The 25,438-nt window shown below is 44.4% G+C and overlaps 2 protein-coding genes across 3 annotated transcripts; both read right to left on the bottom strand.

The window, feature by feature from the left end:
• Positions 1-669: 669 nt before the first annotated feature.
• Positions 670-18,822, bottom strand: ccdc88b (coiled-coil domain containing 88B). Of its 2 annotated transcripts, none has more exons than XM_042074465.1 (29): positions 18,537-18,822; positions 17,817-17,965; positions 17,485-17,593; positions 16,804-16,873; positions 16,579-16,637; positions 16,375-16,458; positions 15,841-15,981; positions 15,364-15,506; positions 15,099-15,180; positions 14,705-14,863; positions 14,166-14,312; positions 13,263-13,419; positions 12,873-12,988; positions 10,953-11,042; positions 10,150-10,824; positions 9,608-9,787; positions 8,925-9,265; positions 8,397-8,523; positions 7,826-8,305; positions 7,442-7,603; positions 6,612-6,889; positions 6,210-6,353; positions 5,616-5,802; positions 4,686-4,831; positions 3,609-3,713; positions 2,775-2,926; positions 1,649-1,966; positions 1,141-1,209; positions 670-902 (listed from the first exon to the last, which is right to left on the bottom strand). In XM_042074465.1, the coding sequence occupies exons 1-29, from the start codon at positions 18,594-18,596 to the stop codon at positions 868-870; spliced, it is 4,965 nt and encodes a 1,654-aa protein (XP_041930399.1). In that variant the 5' UTR covers positions 18,597-18,822; the 3' UTR covers positions 670-867. The 2 variants fall into 2 exon arrangements, with proteins under 2 accessions (XP_041930399.1, XP_041930400.1); XM_042074466.1 differs by having other exon boundaries at positions 1,691-1,966; positions 18,537-18,821.
• Positions 18,823-20,253: 1,431 nt separating this feature from the next.
• rom1b (retinal outer segment membrane protein 1b) lies at positions 20,254-25,352 on the bottom strand. The gene is made up of 6 exons (XM_042075327.1): positions 25,273-25,352; positions 24,777-24,971; positions 22,477-22,752; positions 22,117-22,271; positions 21,161-21,407; positions 20,254-20,472 (listed from the first exon to the last, which is right to left on the bottom strand). The coding sequence occupies exons 2-6, from the start codon at positions 24,924-24,926 to the stop codon at positions 20,254-20,256; spliced, it is 1,047 nt and encodes a 348-aa protein (XP_041931261.1). The 5' UTR covers positions 24,927-24,971; positions 25,273-25,352.
• Positions 25,353-25,438: the final 86 nt, after the last annotated feature.

Genomic DNA, 25,438 nt, shown 5'->3' with positions numbered 1-25,438 from the left:
CTACTGAACACTATGCGCGCAAAGGGAACAATCCGATAAATTATTGAGTGTACTTTTAGTGGACTTCATGCTTTGTATTAAAGATTTAGAGGAATTGAAAGTTTTCAGTGTTCAGTGCAAAATATCAGGGGGTTTTTTGTCACTGTGCCTGTCCAATGATTGACATGTCCTGATGGTTTACCCTCCGTATATCACACTTTCATAAACAAATGGTTTAGCCGACTGACGTGTTTTGATTGAGGACACACCATGACGGCAGTGTAATTCATTAGATGTATTAGTGCTCCCATTTGTCGCGTCTGAGTTACGATTCACCTGAGGGAGGCTTGTCAAAGCTCCTCTCCCCAAATGTTTTAGCGGCTCCACTCTTCATGAGATTACCACAGTCAAGGCCAAAAAACGTCATTCCAGTTCTCAGAGTCCAGGCCCAAAGCCCCCTTCAGCGGTGCTGTTCAACATAAATACAGAGTGGACACCCTTTCTGCAAAGACACGGCCATTCTCTAAGTAGTTTGATGGAACAGCCTATTGTCACACTGCCCCACAATGGTCACATGTAGTAAGTACAGCCCAGAAATAAGGAGCCTAGCAACTATCTTAGCAACCATGACACTCAATCAAATCAAGCCAGTGTATTGCTTTCAAAACATACACGTCATTGTTTTGGGGCCGCAGTACAAAAATGTGTTTATTGATGTATATACTGAATGTAAGGCAAGTACCGGTAGTATAAAAAATATATTCAAGTCATTCATGTTAATCCTCCACCCTCCAGAACGCATTTCAATAAAGCGCATACAGTAGCTCTGATTTAAACTGACACAAAGGGTGTGTAGGTCAGTGGTGGTTTACTGCCTGCACATCCACTCTAGTCCGTGGATCTCTCATTGCTTGAAGGGCCATCTGTAAAAGACAGGAGCAGAAGCAGCTTGTTATGGGAGATCTCCTCAGAACTCAGGTTATAAATTTCTCCATTTATGTGCATAAAGAGTAGCACAAGAGTATTACCACACCAAGGCCAAGTTTAGAGATTTGAATCACCCAAAACAGAGTGTTTTTCATTCAAAACAGATTTGTTTTTCATTTAAGCACTGCATAAGCCATAATCCATTAAACAACAGTTATGTTTTGTTTCACCCACCTTCCGCTCCTGAAGACAGGCGCTGCCGGTCTGGTGTAAGGTCTCTACTGAGACTGTCCTCACTTTCAGCTAAGACACACACACACACACACACACATAGTACGAGTAAATAGCCACATCTACTTAAAATGTTAGGAATTATAAATGTTTTAAATATACCCAAATGGCCTTTAAATTAAACATTATGTACAAGCACAATCTCTTAGTGCCAGATGTACCACCATCATCAGCATAAAGATCATGCTTTGGATTGTATATGAAATTCAGTTTCACTTCCTACACTTCAGGGAGAATTCAACTCAGGCATGTCGAAACAAATTTGAACATAATGGGCTGTTATGGCTGGATGGTATGAATCCCCTATTATGCTTATGAGTCTATTATTATGCCCAAGCAGCTTCATCCAGTGCCTGCCTGGTGTGTCCTAGACCTGGTGCCCCCCTCCCCCTCCCTCCCTGCCTGCCTGTGTTGCTCTCCTCACTCAGGCTGTCCTGGCTGTGTTGCTCACCCTTGCCCTCCTCACTCAGGCTGTCCTGGCTGTGTTGCTCACCCTTGCCCTCCTCACTCAGGCTGTCCTGGCTGGGGCTGCTCTCCGCCTCCCACAGGGCCTTCGAGGCGCGCCAGTGGTCGCGGGGGTGGGCGCGCTGGTCCCCGGGGCTGAAGGACTGCGAGACGCTCCCTCCGCGGCCCCCCCTGCCCAGGGCCCAGCCGTGACGCGAGCCCAGCTTGCGGCGGCCCGAGCGCTGACCCGGTTTCGGGGGCTCGTCCGACTCTGCTGACGCGACTCTGCGCAGGGGGGTGGGGGAGGCCGGAGCACTGCGAAGGTCTGAGGTGGGAGAGGTGACTTGGTCAAAAAATCTATACATTTGTGTTACAGATATATTTATGAAGACAAGAATATTCCCCTTAATTATTGAAAGGCTCAGCTGAAAACAGGGCAAAATGCAGAGGTCCCCATGACATTTAGAAGGAAATGGTTGAAAAAAAAACACCTGTACACAACAGCACAAACATAAAAACCAGCAAAATTATTTCTTAGAAGAAGGGGAAGAAGGACAAACAGTTCCTGGAAATGGTGACAAACATTCCAAATTCTTGTTTAAGAATATTGAAATTCTTAACATAGCAACATACAGGGCCAGACTAAATGTAATCTAGCCATATACTGTATGTAGTGTATGTTAAGTCCTTCCATACTTAAAATACACCATGTAGTAATAAAATGCATTTTCATGATAAATATAAAATATAACGCTGAAGTCCATCAACAAATACAATAGAAAAGGTCACCATGACACAGCGCATTTCCACATACACACACTGTCGATGACCTCTTCAAGATATGTTTTCTCTTTCTCTTTCTCTATCAGTGTGAGTGTTTGTGTACATGTGTGAGTTGAAAAAACAAACAATAATGTGGTTATTTCCCTCATCTTTCACCACAATGGAAAAGTCTACAGGGGGTGGTAAAGACAGCAATGGGTGATAATGGGTGTGTGTGTGTGTGTGTGTGTGTGTGTGTGTGTGTGTCTCTCTGAATAGGAGATAGAAAAAGTGATGGAAAAGTGTGTGTGTGTAAGAGAGAGCAAGATAGGTGAAGAGAGAGAGAGATAAGTGACGAGAGATAGCACTACCTTGCAGCGGAGGTGACGGTGAGTGGTGTATGATGTCGCCCGTGTCGGCGAGGTTCTCCACACTCCCACAAGCGATAAACTGAGCGCGGCCCTCTCTGCCGACACGCGGCTTTATCAGCTTCTTCATCCGGTCGGCTATCCAGTTACTCTTCCTGCAGGGCGTGGGGAGGAGTGAGAGGAAGAGGAGGAAAAGGGAGCGAGAATGAGGAAAAGAATGAGTGTCAGAGTAAAGGAATGGACGACACAAAGAGAGAGGAGGGTAAAGGTGAAGATGGACAGAGTAAGAGAGTGGGGGAGATGGGGGAAAAAAGGTCACAGAGAACGAGAGAATGAAGACGAGTGACAAAAACAGAGGGCTAAAAGGACAAGAGATTTTTGAGAAGGAAAAAAAACCGATGTGACAATATGAAGGAAAAGGTGAAAGATAATAGGGGAGGTTGAGCCTTGGGAACGGATGACATTTATAACACACTGGCCATTGTTTATTGCCTTTTAGCAAGTGGCAGAGGACCATGAAGACATTGATCTTTGAAGTAGGAGAAAGTGCTGATTTTTCCTCTTTTCAATATTAAACAAGATTATGTCATTTTGAGATTGACAACCTGCACATCAGTCCTTGGAGTACTCACAGTTCTAGCTGATGAGATTTAAGACAGCGAGCCGATTACAGCAAACAGATGCAAACACAAGAGGACAGGGAGGCAAGAACCAAGAGAGGGAAAGGCGTCCGGCAAAGGATGGGGGTGAGGTAGGGGTGGAGCGGGAGGGGTGAGGTGTGGGTGGAGCGGGAGGGGTGAGGGGGTGGAAGACAGGGCTGATGTAAGCTTCACTGACTTGGCCTTGGTGGGGGTGGGCATAGCAGGCTCCAGGACCCGGTACTGGTCCATGATCTTCTCCACCAGCTTCTGTTTCTCACGGCGTAGCTCGTTCAGCTTGTCTCTAGACATGCCAGAGAGGAGGCAGCGCCAGTGAGCATCATGCTGGGATAATGGTTGGGAGAAGTTGTGCTGGTAGGGTGTGCAGAGTATGTGAATGCGTGTGTGACTAAAATAGCCTTTTTTTCTCTTAAGGGAATATGTATGCAGTCTGCATGTAAGTGTTCTCTGTGTTTCGAATGTGTGCATGTGAGTTGTGTGTGTGTGTGTGTGTGTATATAGAATATAGTGTACGTACAACTATATAGTATACAGCTGTAAAATGGATATTATCATGTGTTTCTGTACACCCACAGGGTCAACAGTAGGTCACATGTAGGTACAATCTCTCTATCTGTATGTCTCTATTCAAACATAAACACTTGAAATAAAAGCACTCTCTGCTGGCTGTCTATTTGTTCATCAGTGTGTGTGTGTGTATGTGTGTGTGTTCTAAGATCTCGCACAGGTACTCTCTCTGCTGGCTGTCTATGTGTTCGTCTGTGTGTGTGTGTGTTCTAAGATCTCGTACAGGTACTCTCTCTGCTGGCTGTCTGTGTTTGTCAGCGTGAGTGGCTGTGTGTGTGTGTGTGATATCTATATCTATAAATACATATATATATATATATATATATATATATATATATATATATATATATATATATATATATATATATATATATACTGTATGTGTGTGTGTGTGTGTGATATCTATATATATACTATACATATATATATATATATATATTTATATATACTGTATGTGCGTGTGTGTGTGTGATATCTATATATATAAATATATATATATATATATATATATATATATATATATATATATTTATATATACTGTATGTGTGTGTGTGTGTGTGTGTGTGATATCTATATATATACTATATATATATATATATATATATATATACTGTATGTGCGTGTGTGTGTGTGATATCTATTTATATACTGTATGTGTGTGTGTGTGTGCGCTCTGACATCACGTACTGGTACTCTCTCTGTTGCGTGTGGTGCTCCTCTCGGTTCTCGAGGCTCCGCTCCATTAGAGTCCTGTTCTCCCGAGACAGACTCTGGTTCTGGTCCACCAAGTGCCGGTTCTCTTCCTCCATGTTCCCTTTCAGCTGCGTTAGAAGCTGCATCAAACACACACACACACACGAAAGAAGGGTTCATAAGAAACAGATACCACATGCACACACATGCACACACTCTCTCTCTCTCACACACGCTCACCTGACTACTAAAAATGAAGTGTATTTATCAGAGACCACTTAATTGATCTCTGACTATGTGTTGCTCTTAATGGGGGTTTGGGAGACTGCACATGCACATGAGCTATCAAGATGTCATTTTTCATTGAAATGCACCAAAACGTTTCCAAAACGTTAATCACCAGAGGGGTACACTTAATTGGAATTGCAAAGCACCTGACCACACAGTCACAAAGGAGCAAGGCAATCAATATTCCACACGCTTCATCTTTTCCTCTCCTAATATGCCATTTCTAACTTCAACAGAGGGTTTATTAAGTTCAGACTGAGCCTATTATTTTCACACAAACTGATGTTTAATGAAGAATCTTCTGTGAAAATGCCCTTTGATTTCTGCGGCGGGCGAGCCAGCTCTCCTCCAGGAGACAGTTGCTTTGCATTTCGTGTTTGTTTCCATGCACCCAAAGCCACCCTGCGGTCACTAGGCAACAGCTGATAGGGAATCTCTTATGAAAAGGAGCCCATTTGGCAAGTGTGTGCATGAATGTGTGAGTGTGTGTGTGTGTGTGTGTGTGTGTGTGTGTGTGTGACTGAAATGTTCTCAGAATGCTGATGAGAACCCCTCACCTCCTGCCTCCCTATCTATCTCTCTCTACACACACAAACAGTCTCTCTCTCACACACACACACACACACGCCTACAGACCTGGTACTGGCTCTGCAGGCGGGCGTAGTTGAGGTCCAGGTTCTGGTTCTGCTCCTTGAGTGTGCTGAGCTCCCCTTCCAGGCGGGTGCGCTCCAACTGGGCCGAGTTCAGCTCTGCCCGCACAACCGAGCCCTGGGCCAGCAGCTCCGACTGCACCTGAACCCACTCCCTCTGCAGGGCCTGGAACCTGACAAAGGACAGGGACGGCGGGAAGGAGTGAATGGATGGATGGATGGATGGATGGATAGAGATTACTGGAGGGATGCACACATGTGAGAGATTAAACGCTTGATTGGCAGGCTAGATGAAGGGAGGGAAAGTAGGAGTGGATACAGGCGGGATGGAAAGATGATCATGGGATTGACATGGATGGATGGATGGATGGATGGATGGATGGATGGATGCTTTGATTCAGGTGAGGAAAGAGAAAGAAGAGGAGCATAAAGATGTGATGAAGCGGATAATGGGAAGAGGAGGATGAGGCAGATAATTGGATTGACAATATGTTTTTTCGCCCCTGTTCATCCTCTGCTGTGATGTGGCAGTGCCACTCTCGGTCCCAGCCGACTCGTGGCTGAGTCTGTCTCTTCTGACCTGTCAATGTCCGCTCGGAGTCTCTCCAGCTCCCTCTCTCTCTCCATCTGCTCCTGGGCGCTCCTCTCCATCCTCTCCCGCTCCGCCTGGACGGCCTCCTCTCCGCGCTCCAGCTGGCTCTTGCGCTCCAGCAGCTTCTGATATCTGGGGAATAAAAGCACGCAGGTGTCTCATCACGTTAGCGCCCCTTCTCCTTCTTCCGGAGACCAGCTTTTAACAGGATGTGATTATCCAGATGGGAACAGGCTATGCATGTTTACTGCTAATCATACAAGCTAGTTGTCAAACAGGGAAAAAACAGATGCTCGCCGCATGCTTAAAAAAGAGTAATCAGGGGCATTATGCACATTTTCATGAGTCTCTGAGTGCATCAGATATGACTCCCGACAAGTTTGTCCTTACCTTGCTTCCAGTTCTTTGAACTGGGCCTCCTGGGTGCGGCTGCTGCTTTTTAATTGGCTGTGCTTGGCCAGGAGCTCCTCCAGCTCCACCTCCTGACGCTGCTGCAGAGCTGTCAATCTCTCGTGGTCCCGCCTCAGAGACTCCAACTGCAGCATGCACTCCGCCTTCTCCTTCACCCACACCTTGGACTCCGCCTCCAGGGCGGCGCAGCGGGCCTCAGTCTCGCTGTAGCGGGCCATCACTGAGGCATGCTGGGTACTCAGCGTCGCCTGTTCCACCTAAACAGTTCAAACAACAGGGTCAACCACAGATGACCATCAGTTTTAGTTACTGCATCTTCGTATTTCAAGCAGCATCAAAGGCTGTTGGGTGAAAACTAGCACTATCTAACGACAGAAAAGAACCGCAAAAACTTTACAAGCACTACAAACAGAACAGATGGCACTGATAAAAGTCTTGGTAAAGTGCTAACTCATGCCTTTTGGCTATATAGTGAGCTTTTTTTTAACAAACCACAAGAAACTGCATAGCACATATTCTAGACAGCTAATTGGCTGCCCTCTTCACATAGGTATAGCAAGAAATGATTAAGATGATACCAGTTCTAGTTGCCTCTAAAATATGCCTAACAATACAGTTGGCAAATTGCTACATACTGTCTATTAAAGGCCTACAACATGGTTTTGCTGAAATCTTCTGCATCTGCAGTCAGATGTACAGTTTTGAATTTAAATGCCTGCGCTGCTAGTTTGCCATAAGTGCCTTCAGTAACTGTTCTGAGTGTATAAGGAATGTCATATGGTGTTGGAACTCTGTATAAAGCTTCACACCTGCAGTTTGGTGTTGAGGGCCTGTAGGTTGGCACAGTTCTCCTGCAGGGAGATGGAGTGGCGCTGCAAGGTGTCCAGCTGCTCCCTTAACCCAGTGCAGGTCACCTGACACTGGGACAGCTGGGCCTGCAGGGCCTCCCGCTCCTTCTGAAGAGAGGCATTCTGGGAAGGGTTAGAGACTGAAGGTCAGAAAGGACTACATATTGAGATGTCATTCTATTAATGGCACAAAAGAGGGAAAAAGTGAGTTTCCTTTTGGTGCTTTCTTTAGCTGTACACCAAAGTCATTGTTGCTGTCGTTATAACTACTGACGTTTCATGACGAAAGTGTGCACTTTGATGTAGCAGCTGATGTTTAGAGTTAACATGTATGCACAAGCACACCTCTCTCTCCACATCGATCAGCCTCTCGTTGTGCTCGGCGCTGGACGGGCTGTGGTCTCTGGACAGTCTGCCCCCGGTCAGCTCAGCCTCTCTGGAGATCTGAGGGCCCACCGCAGGGACCTCCAAACTGGGCTGCCCGCTCTGCAGTGAGACATGCTGGGCTGCCGCGGGTGGCGAGGTCTGGGCGTCTGGTTCGGTGGCTTGCGTCACCTTGGCACTTGGCTCTGGTTCCACCACAGGCTGCTGCTGCTCGGGCTGTTTCTGGGCTGAGGCGATGGCCAGTTTGAGATCGGCCTCCGACTGCTCCAGCTTCTGGGTCAGCTCCACCGCCTGATTGGTCATCTCAGCAGCCCGATTGGTCAGCTCTGCTACCTGACTGGTTAACTCTGCCACCTGATTGGTTAGCTCCACCACCTGATTAGTCAGCTCCGCCGCCTGATTGGTCAGCTCCTGAGAGCGAATCTTCTCATTGGCCAGCTCCTGTGTTGGGGAAATACAAGGACATTTTTCTCGGCAGCTTGCAAAACAACACACAGCACACAACCCTGCTTGAGCTCTTTATCCCACGGACCTGAGTGAGGGTGCCGATTTGGGTTCTCCCCTCTGTGTTCTGCACTGTAAGGCTCTGAATTTCCCGCTCAAGATCCTGCCGTTTGGAACTGAGCTCTTTTAGATGTGAAATCTCCTGGCAAGCCCGCCTTTACAGAGGAATAGAGAGAAAGAGGGAGGGAAAGAAAGAGTGTGAGAGACAGATGGGGAGTCAGGACATGACTTACAAATGGCCTCATGTCAAGGTCTAAAGAAACAAAGGCCCTGTTAAATAGCATTACAATGTGTAGGACTGCAAACTGGGCTATTTTCAAAATTGGTTGCGCCACCATTAAAAAGACAAACGATTCACGCCTCCCGTGGACCAACCAACAGCGCAATCAATGAAAGTTGAAAAAATACAGTTCTAATCCCCCAAAAGTGCTGTAACAGACAAATTTAAAATTCCACGTCCTAAAAAACCTATTCCCTTGTTATGCTGTTGTTTATTTTATTCGATTTGAATGTTTATTTGTCTCTGGTGTGCCACTGTGCAGCGCTGGCCCCAGACCTGTGCTCTGCCTCCAGGCTGCAGGCGCGCTGGTTGCTGTGCTCCAGGGCGGAGGTGGTGCTCTCCAGCTGCTGGCGGAGCCGAGCGGCCTCGCGCTCCCGCTGCCGCTGCTCGCGCCGCTGGCCGTCCAGCTGGCCCTGGAGGGTCTCCTTCTCCGCCTCCAGCCGCGACGCCTCCAGCAGCGCCTGGTCGCGCAAGCGCGCCGACGACTCGGCCTCCAGGCCGGACTCGCGCAGCTCGGCCTCCAGCTCCTCCTCGCGACGCCGCGCCGACTCCAGGCCACGGGCCAGCCGCTCCAGCTCCGCCCTCTGCGTCTGATTGGTCAGCTCCAGCTGGTCACTCTGTGAGGTTCGTGATCAGGTCACAAGCAGTTAAGCCATAAAAAAAAATTTAATCTGATACAACCTTCCTGACCAAACAGAGTGTAATTGAACCTCAAACTAAACACTGTAAAATAGAATATCAATAATTCATACATAGTCACAGCAGTGGCTTCACAAAGATGGCCTTCACAGAAATAGGTACAGAAACAAAAAATCACTTTTCATTCAGCTAGGTAATTGCCCTGGGAATCACATTTACTACACTAATATAACATAAAACTTTGATAAGTGTCTGTTTGTAAGTATTATCGGAGTGATTAGCTGTGATAAGTGAAGCGCTGTGGCGTGTTCCGGTCCCACCTTGCGCGCCGCAGCCCTGAGCGTTTCCAGCGTGGCCCTCAGGGCCTCCCTCTCCCTCTCCAGCGCCGCCCGCTCGCCCTCCAGCTGCGCGATCACCGCCGCCTCCATCTTGTGCACCTCCACCTGGCTGCGCAGCCGTGTCAGCTCTTCCTCCATCTGCAGCGACTCGCTCTGAAGGGCCTGTGGCAGAGGTCAAGAGGTCAAACGGGGAAAACCGGTAGCAGAGTCTGCCGTTGGCTGAGCCGCATCAAGGCTGCAAAACCACCCGCTCGACCTACTCTGTCTATTCTTCTCACAACCAGCAGTAACTGTTTGACTGACATGTAATGACATATCATGCTGTGTGGTTCTGTGATGGACTGGTGGATAGCAATTTGCCAATAAAAGGCGCTCTGACAGGTTTCACATAGAGAACAATCTTCCCTAAGACTCAGTTCAGAAGACCTCTATAACACTCAAGTCAGCTCTTTATTTGGTTAACACAGCAGCCCCAGTCTATCTGTGAATTTCTTATTTTGATTGACACGTAACTGGCATACTACCTCCATTTGTTTCCTGGTGTCAGTCAGCATCTCTGCCGACTTCCGCAGCCTCTGAGTCTGGGCTTCAAGGACCACCAGCCGCTGTTCAGCCTCCCAGGCCTTCTTGCTCTGCTCCCCCAGCTTGGTGCGCAGGTCTTGGGCTACGGCCGCCTGCCGATCAGCCTCTTCCTGGGCCTCCTGGAGCTGGGCAGTGAGTTGGCTGGTGTTGATACTTAGCACGGGATCCACTTCTTTCTTCTCTTCATCTGTCCTCTCTAGATTGGGTGCTTTGTCTTCCGTCTTGTTTTCTTCTTCCTCCCTCGTTTCTTTTGGGGAGACGGGCGCTTTCTCTTTTTCTCTTTCCATCTCCTTCTCCCCTTCAGCTTCGCCTCTGTCTTTAGTTTTGACTTCCATCACCCCTTTGTCATCCTTCCTTTCTTTCTGGTCAAAGACCTCTTCCCCCTCTCCATCCTCTCTCTTCACTCTGATTATGTCATCCCCTCTTTTCTCTTCATCCACCCTGAGTTTCTCCTCTTTTCTCGTATCCTTTCCCTCCCCCTCTCCTCTCGGAGTGCCTCTCTTCTCCCTCTTCGGAGACTCTCCCTTCTCGTCTTCGGCATCGATAAGCTCATGTTTTGTCTTCAGTTGTTCAAGAGACTTTTTCAGGCTGGCGTTTTCGTTCTTCATGTTCTGAAACTGGGAGATAAAACATTGGTTGCGTGAACTGCTGGGAATAACATGGCAGGCTCCTCTGGGGGATAGTTCTGTCTTTCTTCCGCTTGTTTGAACTCGTGTTGTTGTTTTGTCAGCCCGCTCCATCTCACCTCTCTCAGGGTGCTCTGATGTTCCTCTTCCAGGCAACGCAGTCGATCCATCTGCCTCTGAAGCTCCTCCCTCATATCCTCGCCAGTGTCCTACAGCATTCAAAAGCAATAATCTCATCACGTTGATAAGCCCAAAATGCAATATGTTTGTAGACATAACCAGTTTAAGGCGCTGGCTTGTAGGAACTGTCACAATATCATTTGAGTTTGTCCTCAGGATATGAATTATAGCTCTCTTCAGAGAAATCAACATAGGAAGGAAGACACAGGAGACCTAAAGAAAGGACTGATTTTTTTGTTAATAAGGGCAATAAATACTTTCAAATTCTATTAACTCATAATGTGCTGTCAACCATTAATTTAGGCGATTATTAAATTAAGTTTTTAACAACCTTTTTAAATTGCAGTAATAACTTTGCCCTGGAGCATGGGGAAAATGAAATTGCCAATGGTTTAAGGTAAGACAAAGATGCATAATAAAGAGCCTGAGGTGAACTGAGGAGACGAAACTGTGATGTTGACTATAAATCAGGTTCTTACGCAATACGCTGAAGATACTATTCATTTTTGCATTGACAATGACAATGATCAGCGATCCCTGACAAAAGCATCCAGAAGAGTATTTAACTTACCCCACTCATACAGCATATTGAAAGTGTTGCCATGACAAACAATATTATATTTTGCTTTTCTAATCGCACATCAGATTTTTAGGTTTTGATATACAGTATGGTTCGATGCAAAAGCCACAAAAAGCTGCTGAGCTAAAATATCTCAACATGCTTTCTGACACAGTGTAACCAGAGTACCTGCTCTATTCTTCCTCCTTCAATTTCTTTGAGGTAAAACATTCCAATTTACATTTGATAATATAACAACAAATGACTTCTTATAGACCCTTTCAAGAGAGTTCCATTATCAGCATCATAGTTGGCCCCACAAGACTTCCGTTTTAACATTCCATATGTTATCTTAATGCAGAGGAAGTAGATTGGGGCCCAAATAGAACGTTCAAGCATTGTTTTTGTTTTTATTGTTGAAAGGGTCCATATGAAATGTTGACACAGTGATATCTACACACCAATACAATGACAATACTCTATACAGTCATCCACATTACTCTGCCCACTGTCTATTGCAACCTGTGTTGATTATGTGAGGAGTCCAAACAGTAACCTTTGGGGTCACGTCCACGTCTTTCAGTAAAGGCACAGTGAAGACATGCTTTTCACAAGACGAGGATTACAGCAAACATTTCCCCACAGCCAGCCTTGATGAAATGCATTCAGTTCTGACCGCACTGGCAATCACTTCAGCCAGTGCTCACGGAAACCTGCGGTTTGAGTGACCACGCCTTCTCTCTCTCCAGAGGTGTTAAGTACCCACTACAATAGTGCTCTAAATTATAACAATTTTGTTTGTGAGGGAGCAGTATTCCATTCAGAGGAAAGTATCCCCTTCCTCACTCAATATGTCTGGATGTAGACACTACATCAGTTATGTACTATAACTGACTAGCATTTCGATAATTTCTTGGAAATAACCTCTTATTGATTGAAAAAAGATCTTCACAGAGTAGACAGTATGTTTTACATTGTGACAGCATATTGAAGCTATATCACCAGAAGAGTTATACAATAGCCTTCGTAACCTTGGTAATTTGCCGCCAAGTCTTCAGATAGTCTTCAGATATTTTGATCATCTCTGATGAATATTTAAACATGTCCCCACATGCTCTAAGCATCATCCACTTTGATCTCTCCACAACAAAAGCCTCTGGGAGCACAACATTCTCTCTTCCTCAGTCTACAAATCTACGCTGTCCGTCCGCACTGCAGGGCCAGGAAGCCCTTCCTATGTTCCCTCTCTGACCTCTCCCTTTGCTTGCTCTACAGTAGCAGTGACCTCTGGTCCCCTGACCTCTCGCTCGGCCTGCAGCAGCTCCAGCCGCCTCCGCAGCTCGGCGTTCTCGTTCTCGGCTCCCAGGAGTCGCAGGCTGGAGGCCTCGTCCACCTCCACACTCAACGGCTTCAGATCTGGAAGAGAGAGAGAGAGACACAGAGATGGCGCAGGGGGCAAAGAGACAAGAGACGGGGGCTGCAGGGCAGACTGTGAGAGACAGCTGTTGATTAAGAGTTAAGACGGATCACAAAATAACATGTCTCTTTCCATTTTGAATGGAATGCGTACCCCATCTGTTCAGATTTTCAATGGAAATTGCTGGGCACACTTCTGCATCTGGCTACAGTGACAGCTTTAACACTCGGTCAAAAACAGCTTGTGGAAGAGAAAAAGCTGTGTGATGCTGACCTTGCTCTGGAGCCTGATCTTCATCAGACTCCACCTCTGATTGGTGGAAATGATGAGTGACAACATGACTATGTTTTAGCTCCGACTTCAGTTCCGACTGCAGGCTCATGTTTATTTCTAAGAGCTCGTCAACCCTCTGTCTCTCTGTGTCTCGCTCCTAGGATTATAAACAGACACCACACACATTGACAAACACACACACACACACACACACACACACACACACACACACACACACACACACACACACACACATAAAAACACAAACACACACAGACACACGCAAATAAACATGTGTTGGTGTTGGAGTTGGCAGGCTCTGAATGCGTTTTAACACTGTCCCTCATTTCTTTTTTGGACTGGAAAAAAATATTTATGTCATATACTTTTACACATCTGCATCCATTCATTTCCATTAATTAATTCATTATGTTCACTCAATTAGTTGCAGCTGGGTTGTACTGAGAGACAAACCTCCTATAATATAGAAATCCCACAGGCCCAGAGGACACTTTGCATAAATGAGGCTGGGTATCACTAATATATTGTAATGAATCTTGTTTCACTTGGTTTGATATGTAACTGATAACTATCTATGCATGTGGGCAATAAGTCCCTAGTTTCGCTCTTATATCCTTTGTCTAAATTGTAAGCGAAACTTGTGGAGGATTAAGGCTGTATTTTAAATCCACTGTGACAGAAACTGAAAGTTGACTCCCCCATACTAAGATGACTTCCTCTGTGACATCACCTATGTTTCCTGTGTTCTTCAAATACCTCCGAGGAACAGAGCAAACGCCAGAGCCACTGAGCCACAGGGCTCTAGGTATAAAGCAATAAAATGATACACTGCTGTATCTGTGCACGGTGCTACTGTATGCTATATCTGTGCACAGTACTTACGCCTTCAAGATCCATCAGCTTCTGCCGGAGCAAAAAATTGTCCCTCTCAAGCTCCCGTAGAGCAGAGCATCGTGCCCGGGCATCAGCCAGCTGCTCCTCCAGCAAAGCCTTGTTCTCCTGCAGGGTGGTGCAATACTGCTGCTGCTCCTGCAATGGCACAGACACACTGAATCAAGTCCCACTGAGGAGAGGAGGTGGTCCAGAACACATGTCCGACCACCAATGTCAATCTTCGGTAGTCTTTTTATGTAATACATTCTGTGTATTCCATCCTATAGTAAATTAAAACACACCCATTGTTCTGTTGGTGAAGAATCTTCATATTGCACAACTAATGGCACTTATACATATATTATCACACAGATCAAGCAAAACATCGAGCAAAACATTTCTTGCATTGTGTTTTACTTGAAATGCAACTCCTCATATTGATTCACAACATGTTTATTCACTATTCAGAAAATCATTACAGTTTACGTAACCCTCCCTGTAAAGTCATGGGTGAGCTGCATTAATCTGGTGACCCCCTGCCCTCTGACCTTCAGCTGTGTGCGGCAGAGGTCGAGGCTGCGCAGTCGGTGTGTGCAGGACTTCAGCTCCGCCTGTAGCTGCTCGGCCTTGGCGGCCCGGTCTCGTAGACAGTCCAGCTCATCACGGAGGCCTCGGCTCACGCGCGACTCCCCCTGCAAGGTCCGGTTCTGAACACATACACGCACACAGACAAGATGTATTACATGAATCACACACTAAGTTAGAGGACACACAAAAACGATAGAGGCACTCTGCAATGCTTCATTCTCTGGTCTATCATTAAAGCGCATAACTCAATTATAGCCGTTGACAATGTTCATTATTTCTTTTTTCCAAAACAGCTTATGAAAAGGTTATTGTAAGACAACTAAACAAATGGAGCCCTGAGTCTAATTAAATTACCTCTTGCTGTAGTTTCTTCAGTTCCCCCTCCAGAGTTTGAATCTCCAGCTTATAGTCCAGTAATTGATCGCCTTTGTCTTCCCTGCAAGGTACATCGACACTTGAATAATTACATTCTATAGTCTTTAATTATGATTAAGTATTATAATAATCTCTGACAAAATAATACTATTCATCACTACATTATACAGCTTCACACACACACACACACACACACACACACACACACACACACACACACACACACACACACATTCACACTCACAGCTCCTGTTTAAGGCGCCGCAGCTTGGCCTTGCAGTCAGCCAGCTGCACATTGAGCCCTTCTGGTGGGCTGTCTCCAAAGCCAGTAGGGGGCGCCGAATGTGACTGAGAGGATTCACGCTCCTGACACAACTCTGCAATCCTCTGAGAGAGAGAGAGAGAAAGAGAGAGAGAGAGAGAGAGAGAGAGAGAGAAAGAGAGAGAACACAATTAGAGTGGGTATATGTGTATTACCATAAATACCAGTGCATACTACAGAGTGCTGACCTGTATCTGTAGTACCAGACCACACAGAACTGATCTCTATATTAAGCCTATGTGCAAAGCTCTATTGATACAAGATATAGACTACAAGTAACATGTAAAATCCTGTTAGAGGCTTTGATGGAAAAAAAAACAGTACCACACCATCATATTGTTCTACATTATCTTGTTACTATTGAACTTTGAGCTGTGAAGCTCCCCAGTGCTTGTTTACCTCCAGTTGGGTGTCCCTCTGAGAGAGCAGGCCCTGAATCTGTTTGGCCATGATGCTGAAGAGGCTCTGGATCTCCTCTATCTGCAGCCCACACAGCTCAGCATACTGCAGTGGCAGCACCGCACGCGGGTCCTGGGTCACCTGCAAACCAAACCAAACTGGCGTTAAAATCACATTGCATCAGGCCTTTTCATGTCAAATGTAGTAGTGGCATCATCAACATACATACATATGGTGGCAGCATCTGTTTCAATGACTAGTCAAATAGACATTTTGCTATTCAACAGACTAACATATAATTTAAATTCAACAGAAAACACAAACCACTTGTTATGTCGTGTATTCATGTCCTGTCATGTTATTGCTTTGGAGCTATCTAACATACAATTACGCTGATATATAAGCTGGGTTTGAGTTGCAGTAGGATGCCATTTTTTGTATCAGCATAAGAAAAATCTACTTTCATGATTAAATAACTAGAAAACCGACAGGCAGTATATTTCTCAATGTAAATCCATAAACTGTAGTCCTGACCTCCTGAATGCACATAGCGATAGCTGTCTGAGTTTCAATGTCCAATTCCTGAATTTGCTGGATGAAGGTTTCTTTCCTCTCACACTGAAGGGCAGATAATACATTGATGTCATACGTAGAGAGAAAACAAATAACGGACAAAAGTGATTTGAGTTCCTTAAATGTACATATGGTGCATGAGTGAGGAATACATCAGATCTGAACCTGCACAGCGCAGCCAAGTAACAGCAGAAGCAATCTCCTCAGTTCCTCCACAGCCCCCTCTAACAGTAGGAAAACACAAACATCATTAACATTGAGTTAGGGTATAGGTTCTGTTGTGTTCTATATTGCTTTTTACATCTAGTCTGTGCTATTACACAGGTCTTACATACAGTGGCAGTAAGTGTTACAGCTGAAACTGACCAGATGGGTAGAAGCATAGGCTACCTGTGAGAGGATCTCGTCCTAAAATGGCAATATTTGGAAGGGGCATCAGAATCAATTGTTGTAGATTCTCCTGAGGAGAGGCAGACAGATTTTCCAATTGTAACCTGCTGGTACTGACACACTATACATACACAAATCCAGGTTTGGAGTAATATTACAGGTGACACACTGGTGGTGTGACTGTAATTCCACCATGAACAAAGTAGGCCTAATGTAGAAATGGAAGTGTACATGGAATACACATACAGGTGTATGTTCATGTAACTTGAGCATACAAGGCATTGAATGACCGTGTGTTGTTTTCAGCCTAATAAACATCACTTTTTTAAAACTGTGATAAATGCAACCAAACGCCTGCCAACGCGGAAGTTCAAAAGAAGAAGTGAAACCACAAAAACGACCAGTTAGCAACCATGAATAACAATAGTTCTGTGTACTCAGCAGGCGACACAAACATTCCTATTTACAAGTGCTAACTACGAATGCTGCTATACACACCTTTTATATATTTAAATACACAAATGTGAGCTATATAGGGGACTCACAACTTATGATTTGTGGGAATCATTGTTACAATGCAACCTTTTTGTTTACATTAGGCTAATCATCACATTAGACAAGCTTAATATACCCTATAAGCCCCCTAATCTGACAGCCACGCCATTCCTCCCTGTGCCTCACCTGGTAGTAGGAGCGCAAGTGCCGGTTCAGGACAGAGAAATTCTGCACTCTCAGAATCTTGTCCTCATTCACGTTGCGGTAGATCTGTTCGACTTTTGGATTTGGGTCACTATAACAGGATATTTGCCATGAGTAAATGTTTGGTTTTGGGGTGCAGATGTCCCACAAATATATAAAGCCATATTGCTCATTTCAAAGAGGTCATTGTTTTATTACAATTGCTGTATAAAATATAGGCCTACATAAAGCCTTTTTAAAAAGAGAAAAGTTATGCTAATGGCCTGTGTTTTAAACTTTTCATATTTTCAAATAGGGCCTATTTTCTAACTTACATGATCCTCATGATTTCATTGAGATAGATTCCATTTGTGAGTCTTTTATATATTTTCAGTACATTCTGGGAGATAGAGTTCACTTCCATGTACTGGTGGGCTGAGGGGTTAGTCATTTCCCCACCCACCACATCTTCAAAGAGACGCACCTGGGAGAAACAGTGTTTTATAACATTTTAATAATATAATGAAATATATAACTCCACATTTAGGCAATAATGCCACTTTGACAATTCCATACCCAATATTAAAACACAAGACACAGGTGAAAGAAGGCATCTGCCTAAATATATCAAAAGACTGGCTGTTTGTTAGTCTCTTTTAAAAACACCTATCAGTTGCCATGGCTTAGTGGGGAAGCAAAAGGAAGCAAAAAATATTTGAAGCCGGGAAAAGCAGAAGTTCTGTCAGAGGGTCTGGTATGGTTAACCCGTTTCTATAACTAATAACATGCCAACTCATGCATAAACCCCATCCTTTTCCGCGGTATGGAAAGTACTACACATCCTTTCACCGATCAATACTAATTCCACTCAAGAAGACATCTGAAAGTAGGTAACTCTGGATGTTACATCTCTGAGGAATGATAAAACAGTAGCGAACTACATTATTGGTGGAGGTTAACTTATCTTAACCTGTAGGCTACTGGTTGTAAATTAGGTCAAATGCCGTATGGCCTATATAACAGAAATGTTTTTTAGTTTTTTTTTCACTACATACCCACGTTACCAATGCACTTTCCATAAAGTCGTCTAACGTTTCCGTGAAATTTGCGTCCATCTTCGCGCCGCGTGTTTCTTTTAGTAAAAATAGTCTTAAATAAATTAGGCCTACCCGAACTCTGTTATCGACATACTGTCATCAATGACAGTGAACGATCTATTTGTTCATTGTTAAAATAAATACAAAACATTTTATATCGTTAAACATATCTACATTACTCGCTGTCGCTCTTCCTCTGTCATACTGAGTCACCGAGAACTTTGATGGCCACACCGGAATTTCAAAGTGTATTGCATCAATTCTGTTCCTGCAGAGCTGACTTAGGTCAGCATCACACCCGCAGGCATGTGTTTCCTCACACACAACACCACATGCATTGGCTGACCCACGAGATAGAAGGGAAACAAAGCATTTTTTCAAAAAGGGTAATTATTGTGCAAAAGTCACCTATCTATCATAAATAAAGACTGTGTTAAAGCAAAGCAAAGCAGAGACTTTTCCATTGACAAGACTATTCTCAGCAATGTACCGCCATCTGGAGGCGATGGCACAACAGCTCAACATGGATTTTGAAGAATTTGTCTGTTTTCTAGAATGGGCTAAAACTCACGTTTCTCATCTCAGTTTTGTATGTATATATTTTTTTAAATATTCTAGTTCACTTTGAGAGGGTCTCTCATGTCAACTGCTGAATGACAAAAAATAAATACAGACTAAATACCCCAAACCCCATTGCCTATTGCAGCCAAATTTCATTTGGCCTATAGGCCTCTGTGAGGCCCCAATGTATTCTCCTATAGCTATTTATAAGCCATTTGTGTATTAGTGCTCTATCAGCAGTTTGGGCATTAGCTCCATCAACAGGATAATGAGATTTCATAAGGTGTTAGCATAGAGGACGTAGATCTGTCCGACTAAGCCCTCAGCATTGTGACCTCAATGATAACCCTCCCATCGGCTATTGTTTTCATCCCTGTGTCCGCCATCTGATAATTAGGTGTGTTGTATGTGTACTCACCTGATCTTAAAACTGCACCTGAGTCTGAGGTGAAATGTTACGGGAAAATGACACCAGACTACAAAACTGTTAAAAACTCTAAAGTATTTATTCACTCCATGCACTTCTCTCAATTTCTTTCCAATTCTTTTAGTTTTTGTACAATCTTTTTTTTTACTGTTGGTTACACAGCAATGCAAAGAGAGCAGAGGCCAACTACAAGAATTTTGCCATAAACTGTACACATATAATACAAAGGGGGCATTTTTCATGTCTTAATGAGTAACAGTGCATGTTTTCCATAAAGATTTTCATTATTTTAAGTCTGTGTGTGTGTGTGTGGGGGGGGGGGGGGGGGGGGTGAATGTGTGTGGTGTCTGTGTATAATCCTGGGACAGAGACACAGAGAGTGTATGAATGTGTGTGGGGGGTTTTTTGTCCATACTTTTGTGTACTTTTTGTTTTTTTGTCCATAATTTTGTGTGCAGTCGTTTGCACTTGACTGGATCAGAGCCTTCTTTTTCTATGTATAACAACACTGCCATATGAAAACACATGAGAAAAAACTGCTTGAAAAACTCAGATGGAACCCTTGTGGACCAGTTCCCCGGAGGAGTCAGAGCTCGCCCCATCCATCCGTCCGTCCATCCATCCACCCAGGTCAGCTCTGCTGGGTCACCTCTCCCCTGGCTCTGTTTAGCTGCTCGGTGAAGTGGCCTACTCGGAGGCCCCTGCCTCTGCGTCTCCTTCCGTGGTCTCGTCCACCACCTGGCCTCCTTTCAGGCGCAGGAGCGCCTTCAGGGTCTCCTTGGCCTCCTCCAGCGTCTCCTTCAGCCCTTTCTCCAGGATGTAGCCCTCGGTCTCCACCTCCATGTCCTCCACCTCCACCCCAATCATGGCCGTCTGCAAGTACCGCAGACTCGCCAGCATGGACATCTGAAAAAGATGACAATAATTCACATGACAATATGTCCCACTACAGCATAAACATGTATCTTCATATGGTATATTAGTCTAGCATACAAAGAGGCACCATTCATCTTTTCATATAATATCAATAAGGCAATAGACAGCAGAAGTCATTATCCTGACTCATTGCATGAGCAAGAGAATAATTTGGATACACTGGTGGTCATCCTCATCTGAGTCACTCCCCTTATGATATGTTTGCTAGGGGTTTTATAAAGAGCTATGAGAGCTTGTAATGTATCCTCTCATTTGTGCAGGACCACCCTCTGGTCAATAGTCATGTTTCATTTATGAACAGGCCGATCGATACTTTCTTGCAATTGAGTTTTCCCCTCACATGCCAGCACGGGTTCCCAAAGAGCAGTGTCTAATATGTTCGATTTATATTCATCCCCTGTTTACTAAATAAAATGTTTTGCCCTTTTTCTGTCAAATCCCACCAATTTGACCTCTCACTGATTGTTTTTGTGTTGAGAAAAACAAATAATGAGAGGCCATTAAACTGTCCTATCTAAGTGTTTGACTTTCACAAAGAAAAGAAAAAATTCTGTAAAGGTCAACCATGTTTTTGGCTTGCCAAGAGTCTCCCCATGGACAACAACACTGACTGAATAATGTTATGCTAGTGAAATTGGGGAACGGATGTCCACTGTACCTGAACCATGAATACGGAGAGGACACCAGGGCCAATGGTGTTCATGAGACCCATGTAGTAACTGACGAGGGCCTGGCGGCAGCCACGGCTATATAGGTTCAGCTCCTCCGTCTGGTAGTCGTAGTTGTGGTGCGCCGTATTGTCCAGGATGTGCTCCTGGATGCAGGGACGCGGGGACGCCGGGTTGCAACAGCTGAACGGAACGCCGTCCATCAGGTAGCGGCCGTCAACATTGCTCCGCACACGACTACCAGCCAGAAAACAGAGAAATCAATGCTCAGGGTTAGGATTTGCATTGCACGTCAATGATACCCTTCAGCATGAAATCAGTCACAAGGTCACAGTCCAGATACGCAGCCGTCATGCGTGTTCATGCTCTTTGGCATGTGTTGGTTTGTGTGATCTATGGCACGTACAATCTACACAGCATGACTGTTGACTCGAATCAATCCAAAAAGTTCACACATGTGTGTTCCATAGGAGGTGATGCACATGTGGGTAATTGTGTGGATCAATGTGAATCAATGAGACCATGTGATTTCCTTTTGATTCCATACAGGAAGAGCTGTCACAGAAAGTGCCCTCTTGGCCTTGCCATGTCGTCAATACTTCCAGAACCTTTCATTAAGTCCTGCTGTTCTTTGTTGAACTTGTCCTCATAAGACCAAAGCTCTCATCTAAATGGTTTTGTGAAAAGCTCTACACTGTCCTGTTCATGTTAAATTTGTGACAAACTGCTCTAAAACTGATAGTATTGTACCCTAAGGCATTGCCTGGAATATCACTTACCTACACATACTCTGAACAAAGTTTGGATGTAGTATCATTCCAGTTATTTACTTTGTTTACACTTGGACATGGAACTTTTTTAACATAATCTAGATATACATCCATAACCCACAACCTCACACATTTCGTTGATCTCCACTTTTCTCAGCTCAGAGCCATTCACTCACTCTTTCACGTCCTTGCAGGTGAAGTCTAGGTAGCGGTTGTTGATCCACTGCACTTCAAACCAGTCCCTGAAGTTGTTGTTCCCACAGCATTGGAACTCTATCTGCAGGTGGTCAATGGTCTGCTTCTGGAAGCAACGGCCTGGGGTGTCTGTGTCCTACAGTTTCACACACACACACACACACACACATGCATGTCATTCATGTCAGTATTTCAAACAAGTTATGTTCTAAATTGCAATAAAATAAGCAATTGCAAGGCATCGCAATAAAAGAGCTTATTGCTCAGTTCATTTTATTCCCTGAACAATAAAATGGATGATGATCACATATAAATTACATTAAAAGAACACAGCCCTCTACCTTGTAGAAGCGAATGCCATTCTTCAGCCCAATCTTTAGGGACTCTTCCAAACTGGCCTGTAAGGCATAGCTCAATGCCATGGCCACCAGAAACATGAAGGTGAACAGCAGAGACCCGATAAAGAAAGGAGTGAGGAAGGTCTTCCAGCGGGCAAAGCGGGCCACGTCCATGGAGTCCTGACAGATTCGGCCAGCGCACAAGTTAATGCCCACAGATGCCAGTCCCACTACCATGAGCAAGTTGGGCACCACATGGATGTCATCATTGTGCATTACCTAGACCGCAGGTGACACAAGAATACTGATGTTACTTGAAATAGATGCCGGCCTTTTACAATCCTAACACAACATGATGTAACTACACTCTTTGAAGTACTGGCAATGGGGACTGATCTTGGACTTAAATTAATATATTGCAATACATTTACTGGCAAACGTTTTAGACTAAAGCAACTTACAAGTGAGTTACAATAACCAAGGTATGTACCGGTGAGTTAGGAGGCCTGCTGTGAGTGTTCACATCACTCAGTCCAATCTCAAAAACTACAGTAGGCAGAGCTTTCTGCTACCGCGCACCACTCCTCTGGAATAATCTCCCTCCCTCTATTCGATTAGCAGACACCCTCCCTATTTTTAAATCTAGACTTAAAACATACCTCTTTAGTGCCTCCCATAGTTAGGTTTGGTGCTGTGTGGAACTTCAACCACCTCAGGGTTTTTTGGAATAGACCATCCTGCTGTGCCCTTGTGTGACTGGCACCCCAGTCATGCATGCGACGATGGTCACTGACCATACCTGCACTGGTGTCGACTACCCTTCACCATGCCTTAGTTATGCTGCTATAGCCTAGTGGACTTTCCATGTGTCACGCCGTACAACCCCTCCTCTCCCCTTTCCGCTCTGTCTCTCTCAACTCTCACTCTGGCTATTCTCACTATGGTATAACACTATATAGTACCAATGATATACTTATTGATATTACGGTAACCATTTTGATTCATAGTAATACTAACCCACTCTATCTCTTCCACCTTACCTCACTTGTGAGGTATACCATTACCAGTCATCAGCCATCCTTGTGTTTGGCCCTCATCTCACCTCAAGTCCCATCCCTACGGCTGCCCTATCATCGCCTATTGCTGTCCCCCTGCCCGGATTCCCTATGCCCTATGACAACTCCTAATCCCCTTGGACAATTCATTCCTACACTGGACTATTTGAACTTTCTGACACTAAATAAGATTCATACATTATTATACTGGATATGTAACCATCCCACCTCTTTGTAACACACACCTCAGGTGGCTTTAAACACCATGTTCTTTTCTCTACACCTAACTAACTTATTCATTTAACATGAAAACAGACTTTACTTTACTGGGGTAAACAGACTTTACTGTTCTGTACTGACCCTAGCCAGATGGGTCAGGCCCTTGAGTCGTGGATCTGCTCAAGGATTTTTCCTACATGTATCTCCAATTCTAGGGAGTTTTTCCTCGCCCCTGTTACTCATGGGCCTTCTCTTATTGTTTAGATAGATAGATAGATAGATAGATAGATAGATAGATACTTTATTGATCCCCAAGGGGAAATTCAAAACTACCTCTATAAAGCGCCATGACACATGTGCAATGTTTTGGCGCTCTATAAATGATATTAAATAGAAAATTGAATTGAAAATTGAAAATTCCAAGCTGACATAGGTGTTATAGAAGGTGAAGAGATAATGAGTTTTTTTAGAAGGGTATCCCGTATTTTGTGCATTTTAGACTGAATGTAAATTAGAAGAGGATCCTTAAACCATCACATGTGAAAATATTTTTTTTCTTGTTGTAAAAATACCACAAAGACAATGCACATCTCTAGTCTTGTGCATGATAAATCCTTATAAACATATTTTGTGTAGTGCGTCAAGATGTAATAATATTCACCTTGGTGCTTATCCCTGACTACACCTGACTCATATAGGACATGAGTCACCTTTATAATCCACCAAACTCTACTACACTATCATACAAACATTCTATTGACACAGTAACTTTTGCAGCAAAAATAACAGTGAAATCATGATTTCATATTTAAAATGAAAATGTAAAAATGATATTTAAGCAAAGAAATTATATTTAGTTTTGAAATAAGAGTGCAGTCACAAGTACTCTTACTCTGATAAATTCAGATTAATCTTAATTCATTCACATTAACAAATGTAACAAAGTTCCATAAGGTGAGACTGACATTTCCCTAATGTTATATGAAGTACTGAATACACTTTTTAAGTCATTGAGTATTTGAGCTGTACCTCAGATCTGCGGAGGAGCTCTGTCTTCAGGAACACCCCCATGAAGAAGACGACCATCCCAGAGAACATGGCCGCCCAGGAGAGCAGCCACAGACCCTGGGCCAAACGCACCCTCTTCTGGAAGGTAAACTTGATCTTCATCATACTCATGATGCCTACAACAGCGCAGAGCCACAGACGGAGAGAGGAAGGCACCCGGTGAAGGACAGTAGATGACAGAGAGGAGACTGAGTGAGACAAGGGACTAAGAAGGACAAGATGGATTGTAGAGATCTAGGTCAAAATGGAGGAATTCCAAAGAATGAATGCTGCTTGCCATTCAGGTCAAACAAAAATGAAATATTAAATTACTGTAAGCTTATATCAATTAAGTAATTAAATAAAATTGTTAGTAAGACAGCACTCAGTTATTTTAGGATTTCTCAGATAAATAGTAAAAATAACTACTTCAATCTAATCCTAATCAACAGCAGAGATTAGAATGGGGGTCTCTCACCCTGTGACGTATCAAGAGTTGTATTTATTTGTTTAGGCTCCTGTGGGTGGGCTCGCGCTCACGGGCACCGTCCTCATATTTCTGAGGCCATTTTGGAGAAGACAAGTATACACATAAAAAATTATATCTAGGATATCATCCAGGTAATCCCATTCCCTCCTCCCCT

Source organism: Alosa sapidissima, chromosome 20 (assembly GCF_018492685.1).
Source record: "Alosa sapidissima isolate fAloSap1 chromosome 20, fAloSap1.pri, whole genome shotgun sequence".
Lineage (NCBI taxonomy): Eukaryota > Metazoa > Chordata > Actinopteri > Clupeiformes > Clupeidae > Alosa > Alosa sapidissima.
This window is presented reverse-complemented; position numbering and strand designations above follow the sequence as displayed.

Bases quoted from the DNA above. Each gene is read 5' to 3' on its own strand.
- ccdc88b (XM_042074465.1), bottom strand. From the start codon at position 18,596: ATGGACGCAAATTTCACGGAAACGTTAGACGACTTTATGGAAAGTGCA. The intron at 16,874-17,484 runs GTGAGGCACAGG...GCCTCTCCTCAG, and splicing joins ACTTGCGCTCCTACTACCAG to GAGAATCTACAACAATTGAT. The intron at 1,967-2,774 runs GTAGTGCTATCT...CTCCCACCTCAG, and splicing joins ACCGTCACCTCCGCTGCAAG to ACCTTCGCAGTGCTCCGGCC.
- rom1b (XM_042075327.1), bottom strand. From the start codon at position 24,926: ATGAGTATGATGAAGATCAAGTTTACCTTCCAGAAGAGGGTGCGTTTG. The intron at 22,753-24,776 runs GTACAGCTCAAA...CCTGCGGTCTAG, and splicing joins AGCTCCTCCGCAGATCTGAG to GTAATGCACAATGATGACAT. The intron at 20,473-21,160 runs GTACAGTGGACA...CATCTTTTTCAG, and splicing joins TCTCCGTATTCATGGTTCAG to ATGTCCATGCTGGCGAGTCT.